Consider the following 25,178-nt stretch of genomic DNA (forward strand, 5'->3'; position numbering starts at 1 on the left):
ATGGAAAAAAAAAGCAAAAAATGTAATGATCATCTAGCGTATATTATGTTTTGTGTAAGAAAGAAGGGGAAATAAGAAAAACATACAGTTGCCCCTTGAACAATATGGGTTTGAACTGTGTGAGTCCATTTATACATGGATTTTCTTTCAATAAAAGTTACACCGAGTGTGCCTGCCTCTCCTGCCTCCCCTTCCACCTCCTTCACCTCTTCTACCTCTGCCTCCCTTGAGACAGAAAGACCGACCCCTCCTCTTCCTCCTTGTCCTCCTCCTCAGCCTACTCAGTGTGAAGATGATGAGGATGAAAACCTTTATGATGATCCACTTCTACTTAATAGTAAATATATTCTCTCTTTCTTATGATTTTTAAATAACATTTACCTAGCTTACTTTTTTGTAAAAATAGAGTATTAACACATATAACAAAATATATATTAATCGACTTTGTTATCATTAAGACTTCTGATCATCAGTAGGCTATTAGTAGTTAAGTTTTTGGGTAGTGAAAAGTTATATGTGGATTTTTGACTGTGTAGGGGTCAGCACTCCAGCCTCCACATTGTTCAGTGCAGTGGTCAACTGTATCTCCTTAGCTTTACAAAAAAGAGACAGAAGAACTGGCTAGCAAACAAAAGATACTTATTAACTGCATGGGGTAGGGTGGAGGGTATGAGAGGGCAGAAGGTTTAGGGAGCACATGATATTCCCCTGAGCATGCCTTTTTGGTATAGTTCTGACTTTTGGAAACATGTTAATATTCTACATATTCAAAAAATAGAATGAAACCAATACAGATGGGAGCACTAACTCCCATACAACAGATGAATTGTATTTCAAATGAATAATACAGTCACACTGAAGGGATTTTAAAAAAACTAATTCAAGTAAATTATGAGTGTAGTATTTGACTGTATATGTTTAGTCTTGGGTAGAGCTGGGAGAAAACTATAAACAAATACTGAACTCGTTGTTGTTGTTATTGTTGTTTTGTAATGGAATGGGCAAAACTGCTCTGAAGCTGCTTTAGATGTTTTATAGGATTGAGTAAATGGGTCGTGTTGATGTTGGTGGAGTCAGGGTTCTAAGTGTGGAAGAAGGAACACACAAGTATGGAGTGGAGCAAGGCAAGAAAGAACCCCTATAGGGATGGATTGGAATTGGAGGTGTTGGACTCAGGATTTCTAAATGTATTTGTTTATGTATATATATTTGTATATACATATATGTACATATATATGTCCTAGCTGTGTCTGGAGATGGGGCCTAGAACTAAAGACATCCCACTATCATGAGCATGCCGGGGCTCTTCAGAGAAGAATCAGGACTGATTCTAGGACAGGGGCAGGGTAAGTACAAGTGAGCTTGGAACATCTAGTACTGAAAAAAACAGAAGGAAGGAAGAAGATGGGAGCATGTCATAGGATATAGGAACCCTCTTAAAAGAGTTCCCACTGGCCACATCTGGGATAAGTTGAGCACCAACATAATTAAGAACAGTAATAAAGCATAAACCATTCAAAAAATGGGAATCTGGCCGGGCGCGGTGGCTCACACCTGTAATCCCAGCGCTTTGGGAGGCCAAGGCGGGTGGATCACCTGAGGTTAGGAGTTCAAGACCAGCCTGACCAACATGGTGAAACCCCATCTCTACTAAAAATAAAAAATTCACCAGGTATGGTGGCACACACCTGTAATTCTAGCTACTAGGGAAGCTGAGACAGGAGAATTGCTTGAACCTGGGAGGTGGAGGTTGCAGTGAGCCAAGATTGTGCCGTTGCACTCCATCCTGGGAGACAAGAACGAAACTCCATCTCAAAAAAAAAAAAAAAAAAAAAAAAAGAAAATGGGAATCCATGAGCCCACCTGATATCATATATATGTTATATATTATATAATATATAATTAATAATATAATTAACAATACATATATAATATATATATTATATGTATTATATTGTATATTAATTATTTTAATATAATATATAATATACATATAATATATAATGTTATATATAATATATTTTTATATATATTATATATGGGGAAAGAGAGAGCATGCATTTGCTTATAGTAGAATGCTTAATGCCAATTGTTAAATGTAGAAAGAGTGCTGGAGTTGGAAAAATGCTCACTTTTGCAACCCTCAGTAAAGGTTGACTCAGGCACACATCATCAATGAATGTTAAATGTAGGGGGAAATTTTTATTTCCTTATTGGCTTCAAGGGGAAAGAAGTAGCTAAATGAAGAAATCAGGTGATACCTTGATTGGATAGTCAAAATTAAGGTCACAAGCATTCTGCTTTTGATACGGCCAAGTAAGCTCTCAGATCAGCCTCCTTACAGGTAACTAAAAACACTGGACAGAATTCAAAAAACCACAAGCTAAAGACAGTGGAGAGCGACCCAAAGCAAGCAAATTCTGGAGGGGAGTCAGCACTTGGAACAGGGTGCATTTCCTATTTTTACTGCTTTTAGTAGTCAGCACCCTGTGGACAGCTAAATCTCTGATAGAAAACTCAATCTTTCTAGACTGAAGAACCAGAGGACAGAGTTCAGGAGTTTCAATGGTTACAGCACTGAAAATAAGGGAGAATCCTAGAAAGAAGAGAAACTCACCCCCAAATTCTGTATATGAACTGCCTCGGTCTCTAGCTGACCCTGAACCATGCTTTCATGGGCAAACTCCAGGTAACTCAACTGAAGATAATTATGAACTAAACTGGGCTGGCTGCAGTGGCTCATGCCTGTAATCCCAGGACTTTGGGAGGCCAAGGTGGGTGAATGGGTTAAGCCCAGGAGTTTGAGACCAGCCTGGTCAACATGGCAAGACGTTTTTTCTACAACAAATACAAAAATTAGCTGGGTGTGGCGACCTGTGTTTGTAGTCCCAGCCACTTAGGAGACTAAGGTGGGAGGGTAGCTTGAGCCCAGGACAGGGAGGTTGCAGTGAGCCAACGAGCCAAGATTGTGCCACCGCACTCCAGACTGGGCAACAGAGGGAGGCCCTGTCTCAAAAAACAAAAACCAAACAAAACACACACACACACACACACACACACACACACGCACACACACACAAAATTAAACTGAAAATTGAGCAGCAACCCAAAAGGACAGTTTGCAGTTTTAATCCAACCAAATTACTTAAAGCAAAACAAACAAAAAAGTCACTCTTTGGAGGAATATAACAAAGTCTGACTAGCCACGAGATAATATTGGCAATGTCCAGGATATAATTCAAAATTAACACCACCAGTGAGCAGCAGATGTACATCCTGCACCTCTAGATGTGATACCCTGAGAAGCATCATCACCTTTATAACAGTTCATCCAGGAACCCATAGTCTAAGGACATACACACAAAAGTTTTTTATTACTAAAAAAACAAGAAAGGAAGAGAATATATTATCCAAAAATGGCAATGTCATAAAAGTCAAAGGGAGAGAAAATGTTCCAGATGAAAAGAGACTAAAGAGTTACAACTCAGTGAAATGTGTAATTCTCTACCGGAGCCTTCCTGGAAAGGAAACATGGGCTGAAGTAAGTGCTTATTGAGCAGTTGACAAAATTACAACATGCAAGAAAATTAGAAAAAGTGTCAATGTTGATAACTGTACTGTGATTATGTAAGAAAGTATCTTTTCTCTTAGAAAATACACATTGAAGTATCTGGGGATAAAGGGTTTTTGATGTGTGTGTGCTACTTACTTTTAAATGTTACAGAAAAAGAATGTGTGTGTGTACAGAGAGCATGAGTATAAATGATGAAGCAAATGGGGCAAAATGTTAGTCATTAGGTCCATCTGAGAAAAGGATGTATGAATTTTTTATAACTATTCTTGCAACTTTACCGAAGGTTTAAAATTATTTCCAAATTAGGGTTTAAACAAATTATGGGATTGAGCTTAAAACAAAACAAACTATTTTTGGTCTAGAAGGGTTTTTAATCTCCTTGTATTTACTATGTGTTAATATTTTTTTCCATAGAGTTAATATTTTTTAATAAAATCTTATCTTGGAAAGTTGATGTAGGAATAAGTGGTTTTATTCACATGCCTTATTCCAAACAGCAGATGAGAAGCACCGTTGGGTGGTATTGGACTCTGGCTGTATTACATAGTTGGCTACACTGGGCTCCAAGACATTTTTCTTGTGATTCTTGCCAGTTTCAGTTTAAAGTAGGCTGGGCGGGGTGACTCATGCCTGTAATCCCAAGCGATTTGAGAGGCCAAGACGGGAAGATTGCTTCAGCCCAGGAGTTTGAGACCAGCCTGGACAACAAAGCAAGACCCCGTCTCTACAAAAATCTTAAAAATTAGCTGGGCACGGTGGCATGTGCCTGTAATCCCAGTTACTTGGGAGGCTGAGATGGGAGGATTGCTTGAGCCCAAGAATTCAAAACTGCAGTGAGCTATGATTGTGCCACTGTACTTCAGCCTGGGTGACAGAGGAAGACCCTGTGTCTTAAAAAAGGAGAGAGAGGCTGGGCGCGGTGGCTCAAGCCTGTAATCCCAGCACTTTGGGAGGCCGAGATGGGCGGATCACGAGGTCAGGAGATCGAGACCATCCTGGCTAACATGGTGAAACCCTGTCTCTACTAAAAAATACAAAAAACTAGCCGGGCGCGGTGGCGGGCTCCTGTAGTTCCAGCTACTCGGGAGGCTGAGGCAGGAGAATGGCGTAAACTGGGGAGGTGGAGCTTGCCGTGAGCAGAGATCCGGCCACTGCACTCCAGCCTGGGCGACAGAGTGAGACTCCGTCTCAAAAAAAAAAAAAGAGAAAGAGAAACAAGGATGGTCGAATTTCACACTTGTGAACCTATAGTTGAGGGAGTTGTAAGTTTCTCCTACCTGACCTTATTCATGGTCAGGACAGTGTTGTGAGTTCAAGAACAGACAGTAACTGCAGAAGGTAATGACCTTTTCTGTTTTCTGATCCTGGGAAGGGGTGAGTGGCTCTAGTTTCCCTCTGACATCCTGGTTTTGTGTGTGTGTGTGTGTATGTGTGTGTGTACATATGTGAATGTTTGCTTATGCGGGAAAGGAAGGGGACTGGGCACAGTGGCTCACACCTGTAATCCCAGCACTGGGAGGCCAAGGCAGGTGGATCATGAGGTCTGGAGTTTGAGACCAGCCTGGCCAACATGGTGAAACCTTGTCTGTACTAAAAATACAAAAAAAAATTAGCTGGGCGTGGTGGTGGGTGCCTGTAATCCCAGCTACTTGGGAGGCTGAGGCAAGGAGAATCACCTGAACCTGGGAGGCAGAGGTTGCAGTGAGCCAAGATCGTGCCACTGCACTCCAGCGCAGGTGACAATGCAAAATTCCGTCTCAAAAAAAAAGAAGGAAGGAAGGAAGAAAGATATCCTGAGCCATCTGTACTTTCTCAGAATCCTTGATCTGCCAAAGAGAAATGTGGAAAATAATGAAATGGTCACTTCACTTCTATGTGTTTCGAAACATGTATGTAAATGTAAACATGTTAAATATGTAAAATAAAATTTTTCCTCCTCAGTAAGTTGAAAGAAATTTCCATTTAACAAATGATTTTTTTTAAAAAAACCTGATTCTAAAGATATATATGGTGATTGGTGGGCCAGGCACAATGGCGCAGGCCTGTAATTCCAGCACTTTGGGAAGCCAAAGTGGGAAGATGACTTGAGGTCAGGAGTTTGAGACCAGCCTGGACAACACAGCGAGACCCATCTCTACAAAAAAGTACTTTAAAAATTAGCCAGGGCATAGTGGCACTTGCCTGTAGTCACAGCTACTCAGGTGACTGAGGTGGGAGGGAGAATCACTTCATTTCGAGGCAGCAGTGAGCTATGATCGCACCATGTCACTCCAGCCTGGGCAACAGAGCAAGACTCTGTCTCTAAAAAAGTAAAATGTATGGGCCCAGTAGTGCCCTGTAATCCTATACAGAGAATTAAATGTAGCTTGTGTTCCTTTATCCTTCTTTCTGTTTTATCTCTGAAGTCATTGTTTTTGCTGGCTTTCATGTGTGATGAGCTGGTTTTACCTATTTTCTGCAGAGTTTTATGGATCATAAAATGTCAATGAAAGTATATTTATTAAATTTATGCTAAGTGACCGTCTTTATAGGTTTATAAAAGCTTTCTAATTTTAAAGCCTCTAATTGTTGAAGATCCTAAGTGTAACTGGACGATAAGGCTTTGTATAAAGAAAAGGCCAGAGCCAGCTTGCACACAGTGTAATTTGACTGTTCCTTCCAGTTCAGGGTAACATTGAGCTGTTTGCTGGCTCAGAGTGACTAGGGTCTTTAGCTTCCCTTCTTTGCAGTGTTTTAATAAGAAAATATCATTTATTAATAAGAGGTAATATGTCACTTTACTTGTGTACTTTTTCCATTGTAAACCCCTTCCTTTTGTGTGCTGGACTCCTAAGAAGATTAAATCCCCTATAACTTACTTGACTGATGTTCATCTGTCATTTTACCTGGCATTCTGATGTCTGCATCTTTTAACTTTACTTATTTATATGTTTCCTATAATAGCACTAACATCTTTATTTAATACACACAAATACTTTTCTCACTCTTCAGCAAGGATTTATTAAGTAGCTATTGGGTGCCTAGTGCTGTGCTACATTCTGTCAGACATGTTAAAGGAAAAGAGAGGTAGAAAATTTAATGCTTTAGCGTTTACAGTCCATCTGGGGATATAAAACATTTAGGTGAAAATGGCTTTCTATATCTGAGGTGGTAATATAGAAGAACCTTTGAAGTAGCGTGTGGAGACTGCCCGCATAGATCACTAGGTCTAGGCAAGGGGAGAGTTGCTTTGAGCTGGAATCAGTTTTTTAAATTTATTTTTTATTTTTATTTTGAATTTGTCTTGAGACAAGGTGTTGCTCTGTCACCCAGGCTGGAGTCCAGTGGCATGAGCATAACATGTTGCAGCCTTAAACTCCTAGGCACAAGTGATCCTTCTGCCTTAACCTCCTAGATACCTGGGACTACAGGCATGCACCACCACACTTGGCTAAATTTTAAAAATTTTGTAGAGATAGGGTCTTGTGATTTTGCCCAGACTGGTCTCAAACTCCTGGCCTCAAGAGATCCTCCTACCTCAACTTCCCAAGCTGCTGAGATTACAGGTGTAAGCCACCATGCTTAGTCTTCAATTTTTTATTCTTTCTTGAAGTTCTGTAGTTAGACTTTGAATGGTGTCCAAGTTTTGGGTTAACAAGCTGGTAAGTTCAGTATGTGCCAAGAATTACAGGTGAGGAGACTTGGGGAAAGGAGAATAAGAATGTTTTGTTTGATGGTGTTAAGCAAACTGGTTTAAGTAGACTGGACGTTGAGAAATAAGTTGGAACTAGTTGATAAAGGGCTTAAGAACCTACCTAATATAGCAGTTTGCCCTGAATTTGAAAAGCAGCAGATTCTTAACTGGTAACTGACACATCAGAAAGGTGGTGGGTTTTTTTGTTTGTTTGTTTTTGAGACGGAGTTTCACGCTTGTTGCCAAGGCTGGAGGGCAATGGCATGATCTCGGCTCATTGCAACCTCTGCCTCCTGGGTTCAAGCAGTTCTCCTGCCTCAGCCTCCCAAGTAGCTGAGATTACAGGCTCCTGCCACCACACTCAGCTACTTTTTGTAGTTTTTAGTAGAAACGGGGTTTCCCCATGTTGGTCAGGCTGGTCTCAAACTCCTGACCTCAGGTGATCCACCCGCCTCAGCCTCCTAAAGTGCTGGGATTATAGGTGTGAGCCACTGTGCCCGGCCAAGGATGGTGTTTTCTTTTTTTTTTTTTTTTTGAGACAGAGTCTTGCTCTGCCGCCCAGGCTGGAGTGCAGTGGCCAGATCTCGGCTCACTGCAAGCTCTGCCTCCCGGGTTCACGCCATTCTCCTGCCTCAGCCTCCTGAGTAGCTGGGACTACAGGCGCCCGCCACCTCGCCTGGCTAGTTTTTTGTATTTTTTAGTAGAGACGGGGTTTCACCGTGTCAGCCAGGATGGTCTCGATCTCCTGACCTCGTGATCCGCCCATCTCGGCCTCCCAAAGTGCTGGGATTACAGGCTTGAGCCACCGCGCCCGGCCCTTGCTGTACTTTCTTTCTTTTTTTTTTTTTTTTTTTTTTTGAGACAGAGTCTCGCTCTGTTGCCCAAGATGGAGTGCAGGGGCGTGATCTGGGCTCACTGCAAGCTCCGCCTCCCGGGTTCACGCCATTCTCCTGCCTCAGCCTCCTGAGTAGCTGGGACTACAGGCGCCCGCCAACACGCCTGGGCTGATTTTTTTTTGTATTTTTTAGTAGAGACGGGGTTTCACCGTGCTAGCCAGGATGGTCTCGATCTCCTGACCTCGTGATCCGCCCGTCTCGGCCTCCCAAAGTGCTGAGATTACAGCTGTGAGCCACTGTGCCGGGCCGGATGGTGTTTTCAAAAGATGAGTCTGACACAGATGTGTAGGATGAATTATATCAGGGAAAAATGAGAGTAGAGAACCTGTTGCTAATTTAGGTTTGAGCGCTGAAAATTTAGGTTAGGGTGATGGCAATACAAATGTGACAGATGTTAGAATGAAGATAAAGTTACAGGATGCCAGGAAAGAGATAGATAATGACAGTTAGATAGGTCTGGAAATAAATGATCAGAGGCCATAGAGCACTTGCCTTGGAATAGTAGAGGAAGAGGATTAAGGAATAGGAGGAAGTTGGGGCCGTTGGGGGTTACACATTTCAGTGATTTTTCTGTTAAGGTAAGGCTGAGTCAGATGAAGAGTTCCCTCTTAGCCACCTCTTCAGGACAGGGAAATCTTCTAAGGGTTTGAAGCAGAAAGAAAAAAGATAGTGGCTCAGTGCGGTGGCTCACGCCTATAATCTCAACACTTTGGGAGGATGAGGTGGGCAGATCATTGGAGGTCAGGAGTTCGAGACCAGCCTGACCAATGTTAGTGAAACCCTGTCTCTACTAAAAATACAAAAAATAGCTGGGCATGGTGGTGCCTGCCTGTAATCCCAGCTACTGGGGAGGCTGAGGCAGGAGAATCACTGGAGATGATTCAGGAGATGGAAGTTGCAGTGAGCTGTGATCAAGCCACTGTACTCCATCCGGCCTGGGTGACAGAGTGAGACTCCATCTTAAAAAAAAAAAAAAGAAAAAAAAAATTAGAAAAAAGATAGCAGTGAGGAAAATAATAATCTACTTTAAGAGCTTTCACTTTCTGTTCTGGAGGTGAAATTCTTTCACCTCTAGACCAGTGTTTGAACAGTTTCTGTCTCACATAGCTTAACGCTGTCTTTCTCATTTTCACTTTAGATCCAGAAGCAGCAAGATCTAGCAATTCCAAAATCACCACCACGCTGGGTCTGGTCGTCCATGCTGCAGGTAGGGTTGGATTGCAGTGGAACTTCTTTGTTTTCTAAACACTGAGGTCACACAGGGGAGACCTTAGTATTTATATTTCAGGGACTGTCCTCATTGAATGCTCTTGGACTGGCCTTTGAGGAAAGCATTTCTTAATGAAGTCCTCTGACACAAGCACAAGCCTGGTGTGCTCAGTGTCACGGGTTTGCAAGCTAAGAATGGTGTCTATACTTTTTAATGGTTTAAAAAAAAAAAAAAAGAGGAACATACTGTAGCACTTGAGAATTATATAATTCAAATTAAGGAAGTTTTATTGGAACACAGCCTTGCCCATGTTATTTGTGTATTATCTGTGACAATGAATTCGATTAGGGAAAAATGAGAGTAGGGAACCTATTGCTAATTTAGGTTTGTTTGAGTGATGAAAATTTAGATTAGGGTGATGGCAGTAAAAAATGGAGAAAGGCAAATGTGACTGATGTTAGAATGAAGATAAAGTTGCAGGAAGCTGAGGAAGAGATAGACAATGACAATTATCCATCCCTTTGTTTTTGTGCAACAGTGGCAGAATTGAACAGTTGCAAGAGACCAACTAACTGCAAAGCCTGAAATATTTACTGTCTAGCTCTTAAGAAAAAGTTTGCTCTTTTCATTCTTGGCTCTAGAATGTCATCTGTAAAAGAGCCGTGGCACTTTTGTCCTGAACAGCTCTGTTACCTGTTTATACACAAAGCACTGTTTAAGCAGAAGTGGTATGCAGTGGAATGCAGAGGTCTCAGCATGGCTGACAGGGTACACCTTAGAATCATAACCCAAACCTAGTCCTAGTAATAGAATTCTGTCAGTGGCAAAGAAAGGCATGTGAAAGGTGGTACACTGTTACCTGGCCCTTTCTAAGTATAATATTCTTTTCTAACAAATTTCATTCATTCAACCAGCGTTTACTCATTATGTAGTAATCATCTATATAGAGTTCTAATATCTTTATTTTCTTTATTTCTTTGTTTCTTTTTCTTTCATTCTTTCGTTCTTCCTTTCTTCCTTTTCTTTTTCCTTTCCTTTCCTGTCCTATCTCGTCCCTTCCCTTCCCTTCTCCTTCCCTTTTCTCTTTCCCTTTTCTCCTTCCCTTTTCTCCTTTCCTTCTCCTCCTTTTCTTTTCTCCTTCCTTCCTTCCTACCTCTCCTCCCCTCCCCTCCCCTCCCTCCCTCCTCCCCTCCTTCCCTCCTTCCCTCCCTCCCTCCCTCCCTCCCTCCCTCCCTCCCTCCCTCCCTCCCTCCCTCCTTCCTTCCCTCCCTCCCTCCCTCCCTCCCTCCCTCCTTCCTTCCTTCCTTCCTTCCTTCCTTCCTTCCTTCCTTCCTTCCTTCCTTCCTTCTTGTCTTTCTGTCTGTCTGTCTGTCTTGTCTGTCTTGCTCTGTCGCCCAGGCTGGAGTGCGGTGGCACGATCTCGGCTCACTGCAAGCTCCGCCTCCTGGGTTTAAGCAATCCTCCTGCCTCAGCCTCCCTTGTAGCTGGGACTATTGTCTTGCTTTACCTATAAGATTAAGAGTTGCTTCCTTTGAAATTCTTCTTTGGTATTTCCCTTGTTACAATTTGATTAATCAATGGATTTTTGATTAGTTGGAAAATTGAATGTCAGTTTTCCGATAACAACAACAACAACCAAAATAACTAACACTGAATACTCTGGGCCAGATGCTAAGCTCTTTATCTAAGTTATCTCATTTAACCAAAATAACTAACACTGAATACTCTGGGCCAGATGCTAAGCTCTTTATCTAAGTTATCTCATTTAATCCTCATGAAAACCCTGAGAAATACATACTTTATTGAACACATTATTTAAAGATAAGGCTGACGTTTAGAAAGGTTAAGTAACCTTACTAGATCCAGCTGGACCTGACTATAAAGCTCACACACTCAACCACTACACTGTTACTGTTGTTGTTGTTTATAGTATTTTATGTTTCCTTGTTTCCAAATATAGCTGATGGTGTTGCTTTGGGAGCAGCAGCGTCTACTTCACAGACTAGTGTCCAGTTAATTGTGTTTGTGGCAATCATGCTACATAAGGTGAGCAAAATTTTGGTGTAAGGTTTGGTATTGAGTGTATTCATAATTAAAATTTCTCATGGTGGTTGTGTTTTTTCTGGAACGGGAACATTTTCTTCATTTCATAATTGCTATTCGTTTTGGAGAATTGAATAAATTTGTTCATAGCTTCTTGTTCCCATTTTCTTAAGCATTTACTTGAGGGATTTCTTTTTTTGTGTGTAGTCATATACACAAACTGTCAAATTCTCCTCAGACTTTTATATTTCATAGTAATAATTTTTGTTCAAAAGTATTTTTCTTTTCTTGACTGTTTCTCTTTTTTACTATCCAAGAAACACACAAATAGGATCTTTTGTTGGCTTAGAACGTTAATTCCTAAGAGGCATAGCTCAGCATTGGTATTCTGCCTGGTTTTGTTTTTTGGTTTTTTTGTGGGTTTTTTGTTTTTTGTTTTTGCGATGGAGTTTTGCTCTTGTCACCCTGGCTGGAGTGCAATGGCATGATCTCGGCTCACTGCAACCTCCGCCTCTTGGGTTCAAGTGATTCTCCTGTCTCAGCCTTCCAAGTAGCTGGGATTACAGGTGCCCACCACCACACATTTTTGTATTTTTAGTAGAAACGGGGTTTCACCATGTTGGCCAGGCTGGTCTCAAACTCCTGACCTTAAGTGATCCGCCCACCTCGACCTCCCAAGGTGCTAGGATTACAGGCGTGAGCCACTGTGCCTGGCCTTTTGTGAGTTTTTCTTTGTATGAGAACTCATAGTCAAATGGCATATACTTCTTGATATAGAAGCAATCCATACTTCTAGAGTGATAATAAGAGATGATTTTTTATTTCCAGGCACCAGCTGCTTTTGGTCTGGTTTCCTTCTTGATGCATGCTGGCTTAGAGCGGAATCGAATCAGAAAGCACTTGCTGGTCTTTTCACTGGCCGCACCAGTTATGTCCATGGTGACATACTTAGGACTGAGTAAGGTAAGCTAATCTATTCCCAGCTATCTAAACAAGTGTCTTGTGATCTCTTAGAACTTACAGTTTCTTGGATTGAATTTTTCCAATACATTACTCTCTCAAACTAAAGATAAAATTAGGAGTAAAAACTGTACAGGGTAAATATCTTAATTCCAATTTGTCCTCTTTGTAAATTTAGCATTTCCTTATTCATTTGGTTTGAAAACTTCTTCCCTGTTAATCAATTCCAAGAATATTAGCATAAATATGATAGCCCTTCAATATTTAAAATAGTGTAACTTAACCAGCCATGCTAGTTTCATTTGACAGATATCTAATAAGTCAAATCTGTCCATATTTAATGTGAGGTAGACACATGAAGCATGAGTAACAAGCGATGTAGCAGCTTTGAGAAGAGCAGCAGCTGGGCAGAGATTGCTGTCAAAAGTTTAAAAAACTGACATTGATTACTGAAGTGATAGAGTAATCTGTTAAAGGGAACAACATACTGCTCACTGAAAGAAGAGAAGGCTCTTCAGGTAAATGGAAAGGGTTTTTATAACACACTGTTAGCAACCAAGATCATCAAACCCTTGCTTAACAGGAACTTAGCCATTCTTGGTCTCATTTTTCACATGTTCCTCTTCTCCCAGCTCTCATGTCCCCAGATAGCAACTGTACAGTACTTTCTATTGAATACTTTGTATTGAACATAGCTTCAGACCTGAGGTAACATGTGCTCTTCCGTCTCCAAGCTGGACCTTTCCATGCCTTATAATCCTGTCTGGGCTGTAGTTCTTAGCAACAACCCTCCACATTTTACCCAAATGTCAACTGGCAGGCAACTAGAGGAAAATCTTAGAAACAAGCTGACTCAGGGCTAGTTGATGGGAACTGCTTTCCCCAACGCCCTCTCTAAAGGTCATTGATTCTTCTGAGTGTCAGTCAATTCAGTATTTGGCAGTAAAACCCATATTAATAGGAACATGTGAAAAATGAGATAAAAAATGGCTAACTTCCTGTTAAGCAAGGGTTTGTTGATCTTAGTTGCTAACAGTGTGTTATAAAAACCCTTTCCACTGGGCACGGTGGCTCACGCCTATAATCCCAGCGCTTTGGGAGGCCGAGGCGGGTGGATCACGAGGTCAGGAGATCGAGACCATCCTGGCTAACACAGTGAAAGCCCGTCTCTACTAAAAACACAAAAAATGAGCCAGGCATGGTGGCGGGTGCCTATAGTCCCAGCTACTTGGGAGACTGAGGCAGGAGAGTGGCATGAACCCGGGAGGCAGAGCTTGCAGTGAGCTGAGATTGCGCCACTGCACTCCAGCCTGGGCGACAGAGCAAGACTCCGTCTCAAAAACAACAACAACAACAACAATAAAAACAAACCCTTTCCATTTACCTGAAGAGCCTTCTCTTCTTTCAGTGAGCAGTATGTTGTTCCCTTTAACAGATTACTCAATTACTTCAATAATTAATGTCAGTTTAACTTTTGACAGGAAGATACTGATAATTCTGGAGACATGGAGTTACTTGCTGCATCTATGGCGTGTCCTTTTCTTAAAATTTTAATTAATTGTCTTAGTCTATAGGTCTACTTTTTTAATAGAAAAGGTTGAAATTAGTTTTATAAAGATTAGCTTATGAGATACACATATGTGTGTGTGTGTGTGTGTGTGTATATATATATATATTTTTTTTTTTTTGAAATGGAGTCTTGCCCTGTCACCCAGGTTGGAGTGCAGTGGCGCAGTCTTGGCTCACTGCAACCTCTGCCTCCCAAGTTCAGACGATTCTCCTGCCCCAGCTTCCTGAGTAGCTGGGATTACAGGCGCCTGCCACCACACCCAGCTGATTTTTGTATTTTTAGTAGAGGCGGGGTTTCACCATGTTTGCCAGGCTGGTTTCGAACTCCTGACCTCATGATCCGCCCACCTCGGCCTCCCAAAGTGCTGGGATTACAGGCATGAGCCACTGCGCCCGGCCACTTACGAGATATTTCTAAGCTCTATGAGGGCAACTACTGCATCTTGATTACCACTGTATCTCAAGCACCTGGTACAGAGCCTGGTGCATAGATGATGCTTGTTAAATATTAGTAGAATAAATACATTCATGTCTGAAATTTAATATCTGCAATAATATGTTGTCGATTCTATCTCAAGAATAATACAAGCCAAACCTGTTGAACCAGCACTTAAAGTTCGTTTTATAAAGCAATCGTGAGCCAGGAGCAGTGGCGCACATCTGTAGTCTCAGCTACTTGGGAAGCTGAGACAGGAGGATTGCTTGAGCCTGGGAGCTCCAGGCTGTAATGTATTATGATTGTGCCTGTGAATAGCCACTCAACTCCAGCCTGGGCAACATAGCGAGACCTCATCTCTAAAGACAGATACAGTTGATGAATGGATGGACAGAATGATGGAACTGTGGTGAATATATTTAATAATAGCGTGTGGTACATTTCAAAATTGCTAAGAGTAAATTTCAGATGTTCTCACCACAAAAAATGATAAATATTTGAGATAACAGATGTTAGTTTTATTTAATTATTCCACATTCATGAATCATAATGTCACTTTATACCCTATAAATATGTATAATTATGAATTGATGATTTACAATACGTTTTAAAAAAAATCAATGCATACATCACTGATATTCTTAAACCCTTATTTGGAAGCTTCCCATGAAGAGCTTAAAATTGCTCTGTTCTCTAGATGTCCCCAGTGTCCTAGACAGCACCAGTTAAGAATAGTGAGTGCTTTTTAATTGGGACTTCTTCCTGACCCTGAATTTTACTTGACTTAGTTTTTCCTCTTTCTCTCTTCTAATTCACAGAGCAGTAAAGAAGCCCTTTCCGAGGTGAACGCCACGGGAATGGCCATGCTTTTCTCTGCCGGGACATTTCTTTACGTTGCCACAGTACATGTGCTCCCTGAGGTGGGCGGAATAGGGCACAGCCACAAGCCTGATGCCACGGGAGGGAGAGGCCTCAGCCGCCTGGAGGTGGCAGCCCTGGTTCTGGGTTGCCTCATCCCCCTCATCCTGTCAGTAGGACACCAGCATTAAATGTTCAAGGTCCAGCCTCGGTCCAGGGCCGTTTGCCATCCAGTGAGAACAGCCGGCGCGTGACAGCTCCTCACTTCCTCAGTCTCTTGTCTCGCCTTGCGCATCTCCACATGTATTCCTAGAGTCCAGAGGGAGGTGAGGTTAAAACCTGAGTAATGGAAAAGCTTTTGGAGTAGAAACACATTGCAGTTAGCTATAGACATCCCATTGTGTTATCTTTTAAAAGGCCCCTGACATTTTGAGTTTTAGTGTTTCTCTTAACCCTATTCTCAGGGAAGATGGAATTTAGTTTTAAGGAAAAGAGGAGAACTTCATACTCACAATGAAATAGTAATTATGAAAATACAGTGTTCTGTAATTTAGCTATGTCTCTGTCTTCTTAGTTTAGAGGTTCTGCCACTTTATTCATTGATTTTTAACATGGTTCCCACCATGTAAGACTGGTGCTTTAGCATCTATGCCACATGCCTTGATGGAAGGTCATAGCACCCACTCACTTAGATGCTAAAGGTGATTATGGTTAATTTGGGATTAGGGTCAGGAAAATTACAGCAAGATACATTGAAAGCTCACTTTATACTCAAAAGAGATGTCCACTGAAAGGGGATGTCTAGAGGGGCTTAAACAGCTCCTTTGGCACGTGCCTCTCTGAATCCAGCCTGCCATTCCATCAAATGGAGCAGGAGAGGTGGGAGCAGCTTCTAAAGAGGCGACTGGTGTTTTGCAGCATTCCTTTTCAAGTGCTCCTTTGCAGGATACCTGTCTCCACATTCTTAGAGAGGAGCCAAGTTCTAGTAGCTTCAGTTCTAGGCTTTCCTTCAAGAACAGTCAGATCACAAAGTATCTTTGGAAATTAAGGGATATTAAATTTTAAGTGATTTTTGGATGGTTATTGATATCTTTGTAGTAGCCTTTTTTAAAAGACTACCAAAATGTATGTTTGTCCTTTTTTTTTTTTTTTTGGTATTACTCTTAGCAGATCAGCAATCCCTCTAGGGACCTAAATACTAGGTCAGGTTAGGGGACACTGTGTCTTCTCACATAACCACCTGTAGCAAGATGGATCATAAATGAGAAGTGTTTGCCTATTGATTTAAAGCTCATTGGAATCATGTCTCTTGTCTCTTCGTCTTTTCCATGCTTTTCTCCTAACTTTTCCCTCTAGCCTTTCCTCCCCACAATTTGCTGCTTACTGCTGGTGTTAATATTTGTGTGAGGACAACCACTTCTCGAACTGTTATAATGAAGATAATAATATCTTTATTCTTTATCCCCTTCAAAGAAGTTAACTTTGTGTCAAATGCCGCTTTGTTAAGCCCTTCAAATACCACCTCCTCATGTGTGAATTGACACAATCACTAATATTCTGGTAATTTAAACAATTGAGATAGCAAAAGTGTTTAACAAACTAGGATAATTTTTTTTCATATTTGCCAAAATTTGTGTAAACCCTGTCTTGTCAAATAAGTGTATAATATTGTATTATTAATTTATTTTTACTTTCTGTACCATTTCAAAACACATTACACTAAGGGGGAACCAAGACTAGTTTCTTCAGGGCAGTGGACGTAGTAGTTTGTAAAAACGTTTTTTATGACGCATAAGCCAGCATGCCTATGATTTATTTCCTTCGTGAATTTGTCCCTGGATCAGCAGCTGTGGAAATAAAGCTTGTGAGCCCTCTGCTGGCCACAGTGAGGAAAGTAGCACAAATAGGATACAGTTATATGTAGTCACTGGCAACAATTGCATACAATTTTACAACGAAGAGAAGGTATAGTATGGAAAGTCCAAATGACTTCCTTGATTGGATGTTAACAGATGACTTGTGAGAGACTTGAGGTTTCATCTGGTCCTTCAGAACTCTGTGGTTGCCTAGATTCTCTCTGGAAACTGACTTTGTCAAATAAATAGCAGATTGTAGTGTCTGGTTTGGTTTGGACAGTAGTGCTTTCTATCATATTGTTGTGTGCAATGGTCAGTAATTTGTTCTACTGGCCAAAGCCTCTTTCAGCAGTGCCTTGCCATCATGCTTAAAAGTTTGGCTAGTATATCTTGCTGGATGGAGCCTTGAACTCTGGCAAGCATTGAACCATCTGACTTCCAAATTTGCCTTCCCCTCTGGACCTCACTATTAACAAGCAAACCTTTCAGGGCCCTCTTAGCTCTCAGAAGCTATGTATGGGCTTTCCCAGATTTTAAAGCTGCTGCCTCGAGAACTACTCATTTCTCTCCTGGTCAGCAGGCAGAAATAGCCATACTAATCTCATAGGGCTCAAATGCATCTTCAGGCAGCAGGGAACCAAGCAGCATGGCACAGGTCTTCTTCACTGGAGGAAGAGCTTGCTGATGTGATGGGCAGTGTTCCAGGAGAGGCCGTGTCCGTGTTTACTTCTTGGCACATTTCAGTTCCATTTTCCTCTTATTTAAAACTGCCTCTTTAGATGTGGATGCCTTAATGCTGTAACACATTTGAAAACATTGGCAATACTTAAGTTGCTGCTGTGATTACAGATGGAATTATTGGCTACCAAAGAGATGCAATTGATGATGAAAAGCATGATTCTTCCATATAACCAAAGTTAATCTTAATTGCAATTTGACTCCCTTTCCTTGGTAGGGATAGACTTTCTTCAGATTCCAAGTACTCTTAAATGGCAAATTAAGTTAAAGAATACTACTGCTCCATTCCCCTCACTTATTCTCCAGTTAATTGCTTGTCAGTTCTCATTTCACGAAAGCGGTGACGTTCCAGGTTTGATTCAGTTTTCCTGTGCGCACTGTTGCCAAATTTTTTTTTTTTTAGCAAAGATTCTGCACTGGAACGTAGATAGTTGGAAACAGTACCACCTACAGAGGCTATGTGTTTTCTCTTTCTCCCCCCTTTCACCTCTTTCTTTCCCAATTCAAAACAGCCAAGTGAGCCCTGTTCTGGTATTTTGAATCATTAGAAAAAAGAAAGGGAGTGGCTGTTTTGAGTTGTCCTTTCTTTGCAGAAAGGAGAAAATGTGATTGTGTTTTTTTACCAGCCTACTTCTAAGTGTCACTGCCTGGTTTTTCTCTTTTTCAAGGATTAGAAGTAAGAGGACACACCAGCATCGGAGTGTATTAAGCCCCTGAAACACATGGTAGCTAGGGACTGAACACGGGAACTGTATGACAGCAGCACAAACCCCAAAGAACCTTCCTGCCTTGTGGGCCCCTGAGCCCCTTGGGAGACTGAGAATAATGACCAGATTCATCCAGAACTGCTGCAATGTTAAGTGAAAATCCTCTGTAGTTGGTCAACAGGGGAACCTTCCTTGCATTAGAAAATTTCTGCTCAATACAGAATGGTCCACATCACCCAAAGTGCGCTGTTGGAGATGCTGTGAAATTAAAACCAGTGATGTAACCTCTTTGTACCTGAGACATCTAGATTCACCTCAGGAGACCTGAAGGAAATGTGTGACTTGTGGGAAAGAACTAGACAACCATTTAGGAATTCTCTAGATATACTCAGCCTAACCCAGTGGCTTAACACAAGGAGACTGGCTTTGATCTTTTTTTCTTGTGGTATCTTCCAGCAAGTTAGAAGTCTCATGGGATAAGACTTCAGTTCCCCAGGTTCAGTAGCTGGAACAGCGATTTTAAATGTCCCTTTTTCTGGATCCCTTGTAAACATGAAATCATTCCATGGATGGCTGCCTTATAATTTTGTCTCTTTCCACTTTAATTGTGAATGGTTAAAAAAAAAATGCTGTTTTCTGATATTAAATTTTTATTAGTGCATACCTTAATCTGAGTGGCTCATTACTTATCCTGTTGGCAGTTTGTTTGATGACCAGAATTGACCTATATTTGAACATCAGAAAAGGGAATGAAAGGTTGTGATGGGCGGTAGAAAGATCCACCTACCACAGGCATATCCTTTAGGGAAGGGAGGGAGAAAGGAGAGAGGGGAAATTAAGGACTTGATAGACCAGTCTGCCCTGAAAGACACAAATGCATTGATAATTTTTTTTGCCTTGCTGTTTTTAGCAAATATTATTTATGAAGGTAGCTCTCTTTACTCTCAGAAAAGAGAAACAGGTAACAGATCCAAACCACAGTGGATTCATTTCAAAGGGCGGAGTTGTTATATGAGTAGGTAGATGCTATGAACAACTGACCCTGGAAATTAAAGAGATTTGATTAGAAGTGTGACTTGTGATTTTGGTAAATGTTTTTCTCCCTCTGTGGACTTGTTTAGTCATTAGATTTCATTAAATACTGGTCCACTTTGTGCTGGTTTCCTATATGTATCACCTATGTAGCTAGTTACCAAGATTGTGCTCACGCCTGTAATCCCAGCACTTTGGTAGGCCGAAGCTGGCAGATCACCTGAAGTCAGGAGTTTGAGACCACCCTGACCAGCATGGTGAAACCCCATCTCTACTAAAAATACAGAAATTAGCCAGGTGTGGTAGGGGGTACCTGTAAATCCCAGCTACTCGGGAGGCTTCCCTGAGATCAAAACACACACGCACCTGCAATACACACCTGGGCTTAGCCAAAATAGCCACCAATCCTTTTCTGTTTAGTGTCATTTTTATTTTATTTTTTTCTTGCTCACATTATCTTTTTTTAATCTGGGTGCTGGTTACAGGGTTATACCAGGTGAAAAAGCAGTGAACATGATTTGTGCTTTTTACCTTATGTAATAGCTCAATAAAAAGTCTTTAAAAATCAATGTCACCAGTTGTGATGGTTCACGCCTGTAATCCCAGCACTTTGAGCAACTGAGGTGGGAGGATTGCTTGAGCCCAGGAGTTTGCAACCAGCCTGAGCAACATAGTGAGACCCCCATCTCTACAAAAAAAATTTTTTTTAATTAGCTGGACGTGGTGATGCGCACCTGTGGTCCCAGCTGCTTGGGAAGCTGAGGTGGGAGGATTACTTGACCCCAGGAGGTTGAGGCTGCAGTGAACTGTGATCGCACCACTGCACTCCAGCCTGGGCAACAGAAGTAAGCAAGACCCTGTCTCAAAAAAAAAAAAGTCACTAATATTAAAATTAAAAAAAAATTGTGTTCTAAATGAAATAATCAAATCCAGTGCATGAACCTGGATTGGAGGTTCCTTTTTGATTGAACCAGATCAGAAATTTGAAAGTTCAAAAAACATGTTGGGGATGACAGCTGCACAGTTCTGTGAACCTACCAAAAACTCTTGAATTGTACACTTAACAAATGGGAACTCAACATTAAGGGCACATTCCTCCACAAAACTGCCCTCAGACACCAGCAGCAAGTTCAGGGGTCCCCAGGCCATCCTTACTTCTAACTAGCTGGCTGCAAATTTGGAGTTTCCTACAGCCTCTCTCTGCTCAGTAATTTGTTAGAACAACTCACAGAACTCCAGAAAAAGCTATGTTACGATTGCAGTTCTATTATAGCAAAAAGGACAAACCAGAAACAAGAGGTGCCTGGGGCAAAGTCTGGGAGGGTTCCAAATGTGAAGCTTCCCTCATTCTCAGGGACACATTGCCCTCGCAGTGTCAAAGCATGACAATACTCTGACCAGGGACCTCTCCTGAGCTTTGGTATCAAGAGTTTTTATTGAGGCTTCGTTATTTAGGCATGATTGAATCACTGGCTATGTGGTTGAACTCACCCTCTAGCCCCCTTTTCCTTCCTGGAAGTTGGACTGGTATCACATGACTCAAAAGCCCCAACTCTAACTACATGGTTGGCTTTTCCGTGTGGCCAGCTCTCAGCCTGTCTCTTGCAAACAAACTCTCCAGGGGTCCTCCATGAGTCACTGTGTTAGAAGAAACTATCAAGTGGGATCCCAGGGGTCTACCATGAATAATGAATACTCCTATCACTCAGGAAATTCCAAAGGATTAGGGGTTACTTCCCAGAAACCAAAGACAAAGGCTGCCTAATTCTTTACTACACAGATGGTCAGAGCTGGACACTTTTAAGATGAAACCTGGCCAGGTGTGGTGGTTCATACCTGTAATCCCAGCACTTTGGGAGGCCGAGGTGGGTGGATCACTTGAGGCCAGGAGTTCAAGACCAGCTTGGCCAACATGGCAAATCTCTGTCTCTACTAAAAATACAAAAATTGGCCAGGAGTGGTGGTACACGCCTGTAATCCCAGCTACTCGGGTGGCTGAGGCCCAGGAGGCAGAGTTTGCGGTGAGCTGAGATCGCACCACTGCACTCTAGCCTGGGTGACAGAACGAGATTCTGTCTGAAAAAAAAAAAAAAAAGTGAAACCTGAACCAAGACTTGAAAGAAGTGAGCCAAGTAGATACCTTGGAGGAGAATATTCCAGGCACAGCAAATAGCTAGAGCACAGGTCCTAACATTAGAGCTTACTTGGCTTGTTCAAGAAAAAGCAAAAAGACAAGTGCAGCTGGAATGGAGTGAGGAAAGAATAGTTGAAAAGGAAGACACGTGGAGGGCCTAATTAAACTGACAAAGTCTCAATGCAAGCACTGACACAGCGATAGTGGAATGAAAGAGTCCAGCAGTAAGAAGCGGAATTATTTAGGAATCTAAAATATGGCTAAAGATGACTTAAGGAAAAAAGAAAAAGCCACAGCATAGAAAAACACAATGGTAAACGTTGGAAATGTTAAGAAAAGCAATCAGATTAAATGCTAGGTTTATACCATATATGCAGTAAATGGTAGCTAGACAAAATAGTGAAATGGTAAAAGAAAAAAAAATGGATAAAATGGAAGTCAGTGTAAAGTGATACTACATTTCTAAAGGGCATATCAAGAGTTTGAATTTATTTATGCTTTTTATCCCAGGTCTTCCACCTTTGGAATTGATTATAAGCAATTACATGCCTAGAAATGTTTATGGGAAATGTATTTTTAATAGCATAAAATTGGAATTAGCCTAAATATACAATCATATATCTCATTGAGATTATGCCAGCAGAGGAAAAAATATGATGTAATCTTATGTGACTGAAAGCTGGAACAAAATTTTGTTTATAGTTAGAAATATTTACCTGTGTTAATATACTCTAGTAAAAATACATAAATTGAGTGACAAGGACTTTCAGTTATGAGTAACTTATTTTCTTGTTACTAAATGGCATATATTTGTGATTATGCCGCTTTGTAACTTTTTTTTTTTAGAGACAGGGTCGCCCAGGCTGGGTTGCAGTGGTAGGATCACAGCTCACTGGAACCTCGAACTACTGGGCTCAAGCAACCCTCCCGTGCCTCAGCCTCAGCCTGTAGTCAGGACTCCAGGGGGACACCACCAGGCTCAGCTAATCATTTTATTCTATTTTTCGTATGCAGAGATGAGGTCTCACTATGTTGCCTGGGCTAGTCTCGCACCCCTTGGCTCGAGCAGTTCTGCTCTGGCCTCCAAAAATGCTGGGATTACAGGCATGAGCCATGCTGCCATGTCCCATATTTTTTATTCATAAAATTTTTTCGTATCTCAGAGAAGGAAATCTTTCTACTTAAGCCCTCACTAAACCGAGTTCATCCCACTCTACTGAAACTTAAGATTCCTGTTTCCAACTCAAAAGGTCTTTTCTAGGTTGTCATTCCCCTCTAACTTTCTGGCCCCTGGACATTATTAATTACCCTCTTTGAGAGCAAGGCAGTAACTCCTCAGGAAAAGCAGGATTTCTCATGCAAAGCCTCCTCCTAACATGGTTCTATCCCCCGGCACCAAAATGTCACTTCACTTCCTATCACCCAGGGCTGTTTCTTATATACCAATATATTACGTACAAATGACAGAAATACAAACTCCTCCAGGAGGAAATGAAAGACTTGGTTTAAGGGTTCAAACACTGCCCCTTAGAGCAATCACTGCATAGCCAGAAATGTAGGTGGGATAGTCAATCTGGTGAAAGGGGAAGATAAGGCCCCATGTGGTGTCTCATGCCTGTAATCCCAGCATTTTGGGAGACTGAGGCAAGAACACCACTTGAGGCTAGGAGGTGGAGACCTGCCTGGGCAACACAGCGAGACTCTGTAAAGAAAGAAAAAAGAAGGAAGAAAGAAAGAAAAAAAGGGAAGGGAAGGGAAGGCAAGGAAAGGCAAGGGAAGGCAAGGCAAGGGAAGGCAAGGCAAGGGAAGGCAAGGCAAGGGAAGGGAAGGCAAGGCAAGGGAAGGGAAGGCAAGGCAAGGCAAGGGAAGGGAAGGCAAGGCAAGGGAAGGGAAGGGAAGGCAAGGCAAGGGAAGGGAAGGCAAGGCAAGGGAAGGGAAGGCAAGGCAAGGGAAGGGAAGGCAAGGCAAGGGAAGGGAAGGCAAGGCAAGGGAAGAGAAGGCAAGGGAAGGGAAGGGAAGGCAAGGCAAGGCAAGGGAAGGCAAGGGAAGGGAAGGCAAGGGAAGGGAAGCCAAGGGAAGGGAAGGCAAGGGAAGGGAAGGCAAGGGAAGGGAAGGCAAGGCCAGGACAGGGCAGGGCAAGGCAGGGCAAGGCAGGGCAAGGCAGGGCAAGGCAAGGTGGCTCATGCCTGTAATCCCAGCACTTTGGGAGGCCGAGGCGGGTGGATCACGAGACCGGCCTGGCCAAGATGGTGAAACCCCGTCTGTACTAAAAGTACAAAAAAATTAGCTGTGTGTGGTGGCACGCGCCTGTAATCCCAGCTACTCCAGAGGCTGAGGCAGAGAATTGCTTAAACCTGGAGGGGCGGAGGTTGCAGTGAGCCGAGATCGCGCCACTGCACTCCAGCCTGGGCAACAGAGCAAGACTCCGTCTCAAAAAAAAAAAAAGAAAAGGAAAGGAAATGAAGGGAAGAAAAGAAAGACAAGAAAAGAAAGGAAAGAAAGAAAAAAGAAAGAAGAAAGAAAAGAAGAAAAAGGAAGGAAAGGAAGGAAGGAAGGGAAGGAAAGGAAGGAAGGAAAGAAAGGGAAGAAAAGAAAGAAAGCCAGGCATAGTGGCACATGCCTGTAGTCCCAGCTACTCAGGAGGCTGAGTTGGGAAGATGGCTTCAGCCCAGGAGGCAGAGTTTGCAGTGAGCTGAGATTGTGCCACTGCACTCCAGCCTGAGTGACAGAGCCAGACTCTGTCTCAAAAAGAGGTGGGGGGTGGGGGAGATGGAGTTTCAGGTGAGGGTCAGTAGAGCTGCTTATTATCAGCCCTCAAATCTGAACTATTTGTGAACAGGAGGCACCTCAGAAGCTCCTTGGAATTTCACCACTAATAAATGATTTCTGAACAGGAGTTATATCTTCAACCATGGTGGAACGATGTCTATCCAGTGAGCCAAATTCCTGTAGTTCTCCAATGCCTCATCTTGATACACAGCCTTCTGTGCTGGTTTCGATCAACCCCACTCGTTACAGAAATAAAAGCCACATTCTTGAATATCACTAGGCCAAGAAATAAACACAGTTATTCACGAAGAGGTCAGGCATTCACACGTTCTGGGAGGACTTGTGGAGTTAGTTAAGACAAGGGAGATAGCTCATGGATAGGACCATGGTTTTATCCAGTGTTCAGAGCCCTGACTTAAACAATACCAGATTGATTAAATTATGGAAAAGCAATACAATGGAATACTATGTGATCAAAAATGTAATTACAAATATGTTCATTATTAATTTCAGGTATGAAAAGCAGTTTACCAGACTGCATGTGGCAGATACTCCTTTCAAAAAGTGTAATATAAGGATAGTGAAAAAGAAGGGCAAAGATAAATGAATACAACTAGTTCAGAAAATTATACCCTCAAATTTCAACTGTAATTATCTCTGGATTGTGGGGTTGTGAATAATGTTTGATTTATTCTTTTTATTATAAGTACTTTCACATTTGTC

At 41.9% G+C, this 25,178-nt stretch overlaps 1 protein-coding gene across 16 annotated transcripts in view; it reads left to right on the forward strand.

Annotated features, from left to right (window-relative positions):
* SLC39A9 (solute carrier family 39 member 9) overlaps window positions 1–19,189 on the forward strand; it is a 64,350-nt gene extending 45,161 nt beyond the window's left edge. For 7 of the 16 annotated variants that reach the window (XM_015143935.3, XM_077938401.1, XM_077938399.1 and 4 more), the window contains 4 exons: window positions 9,282–9,350; window positions 11,314–11,399; window positions 12,225–12,359; window positions 15,180–19,189. In XM_015143935.3, the coding sequence (XP_014999421.3) occupies window positions 9,282–9,350; window positions 11,314–11,399; window positions 12,225–12,359; window positions 15,180–15,410 (521 nt within the window). In that variant the 3' untranslated portion in view covers window positions 15,411–19,189. 16 annotated transcript variants of the gene reach the window in all.
* Window positions 19,190–25,178: the final 5,989 nt, after the last annotated feature.

Source organism: Macaca mulatta, chromosome 7 (genome assembly GCF_049350105.2).
Source record: "Macaca mulatta isolate MMU2019108-1 chromosome 7, T2T-MMU8v2.0, whole genome shotgun sequence".
Lineage (NCBI taxonomy): Eukaryota > Metazoa > Chordata > Mammalia > Primates > Cercopithecidae > Macaca > Macaca mulatta.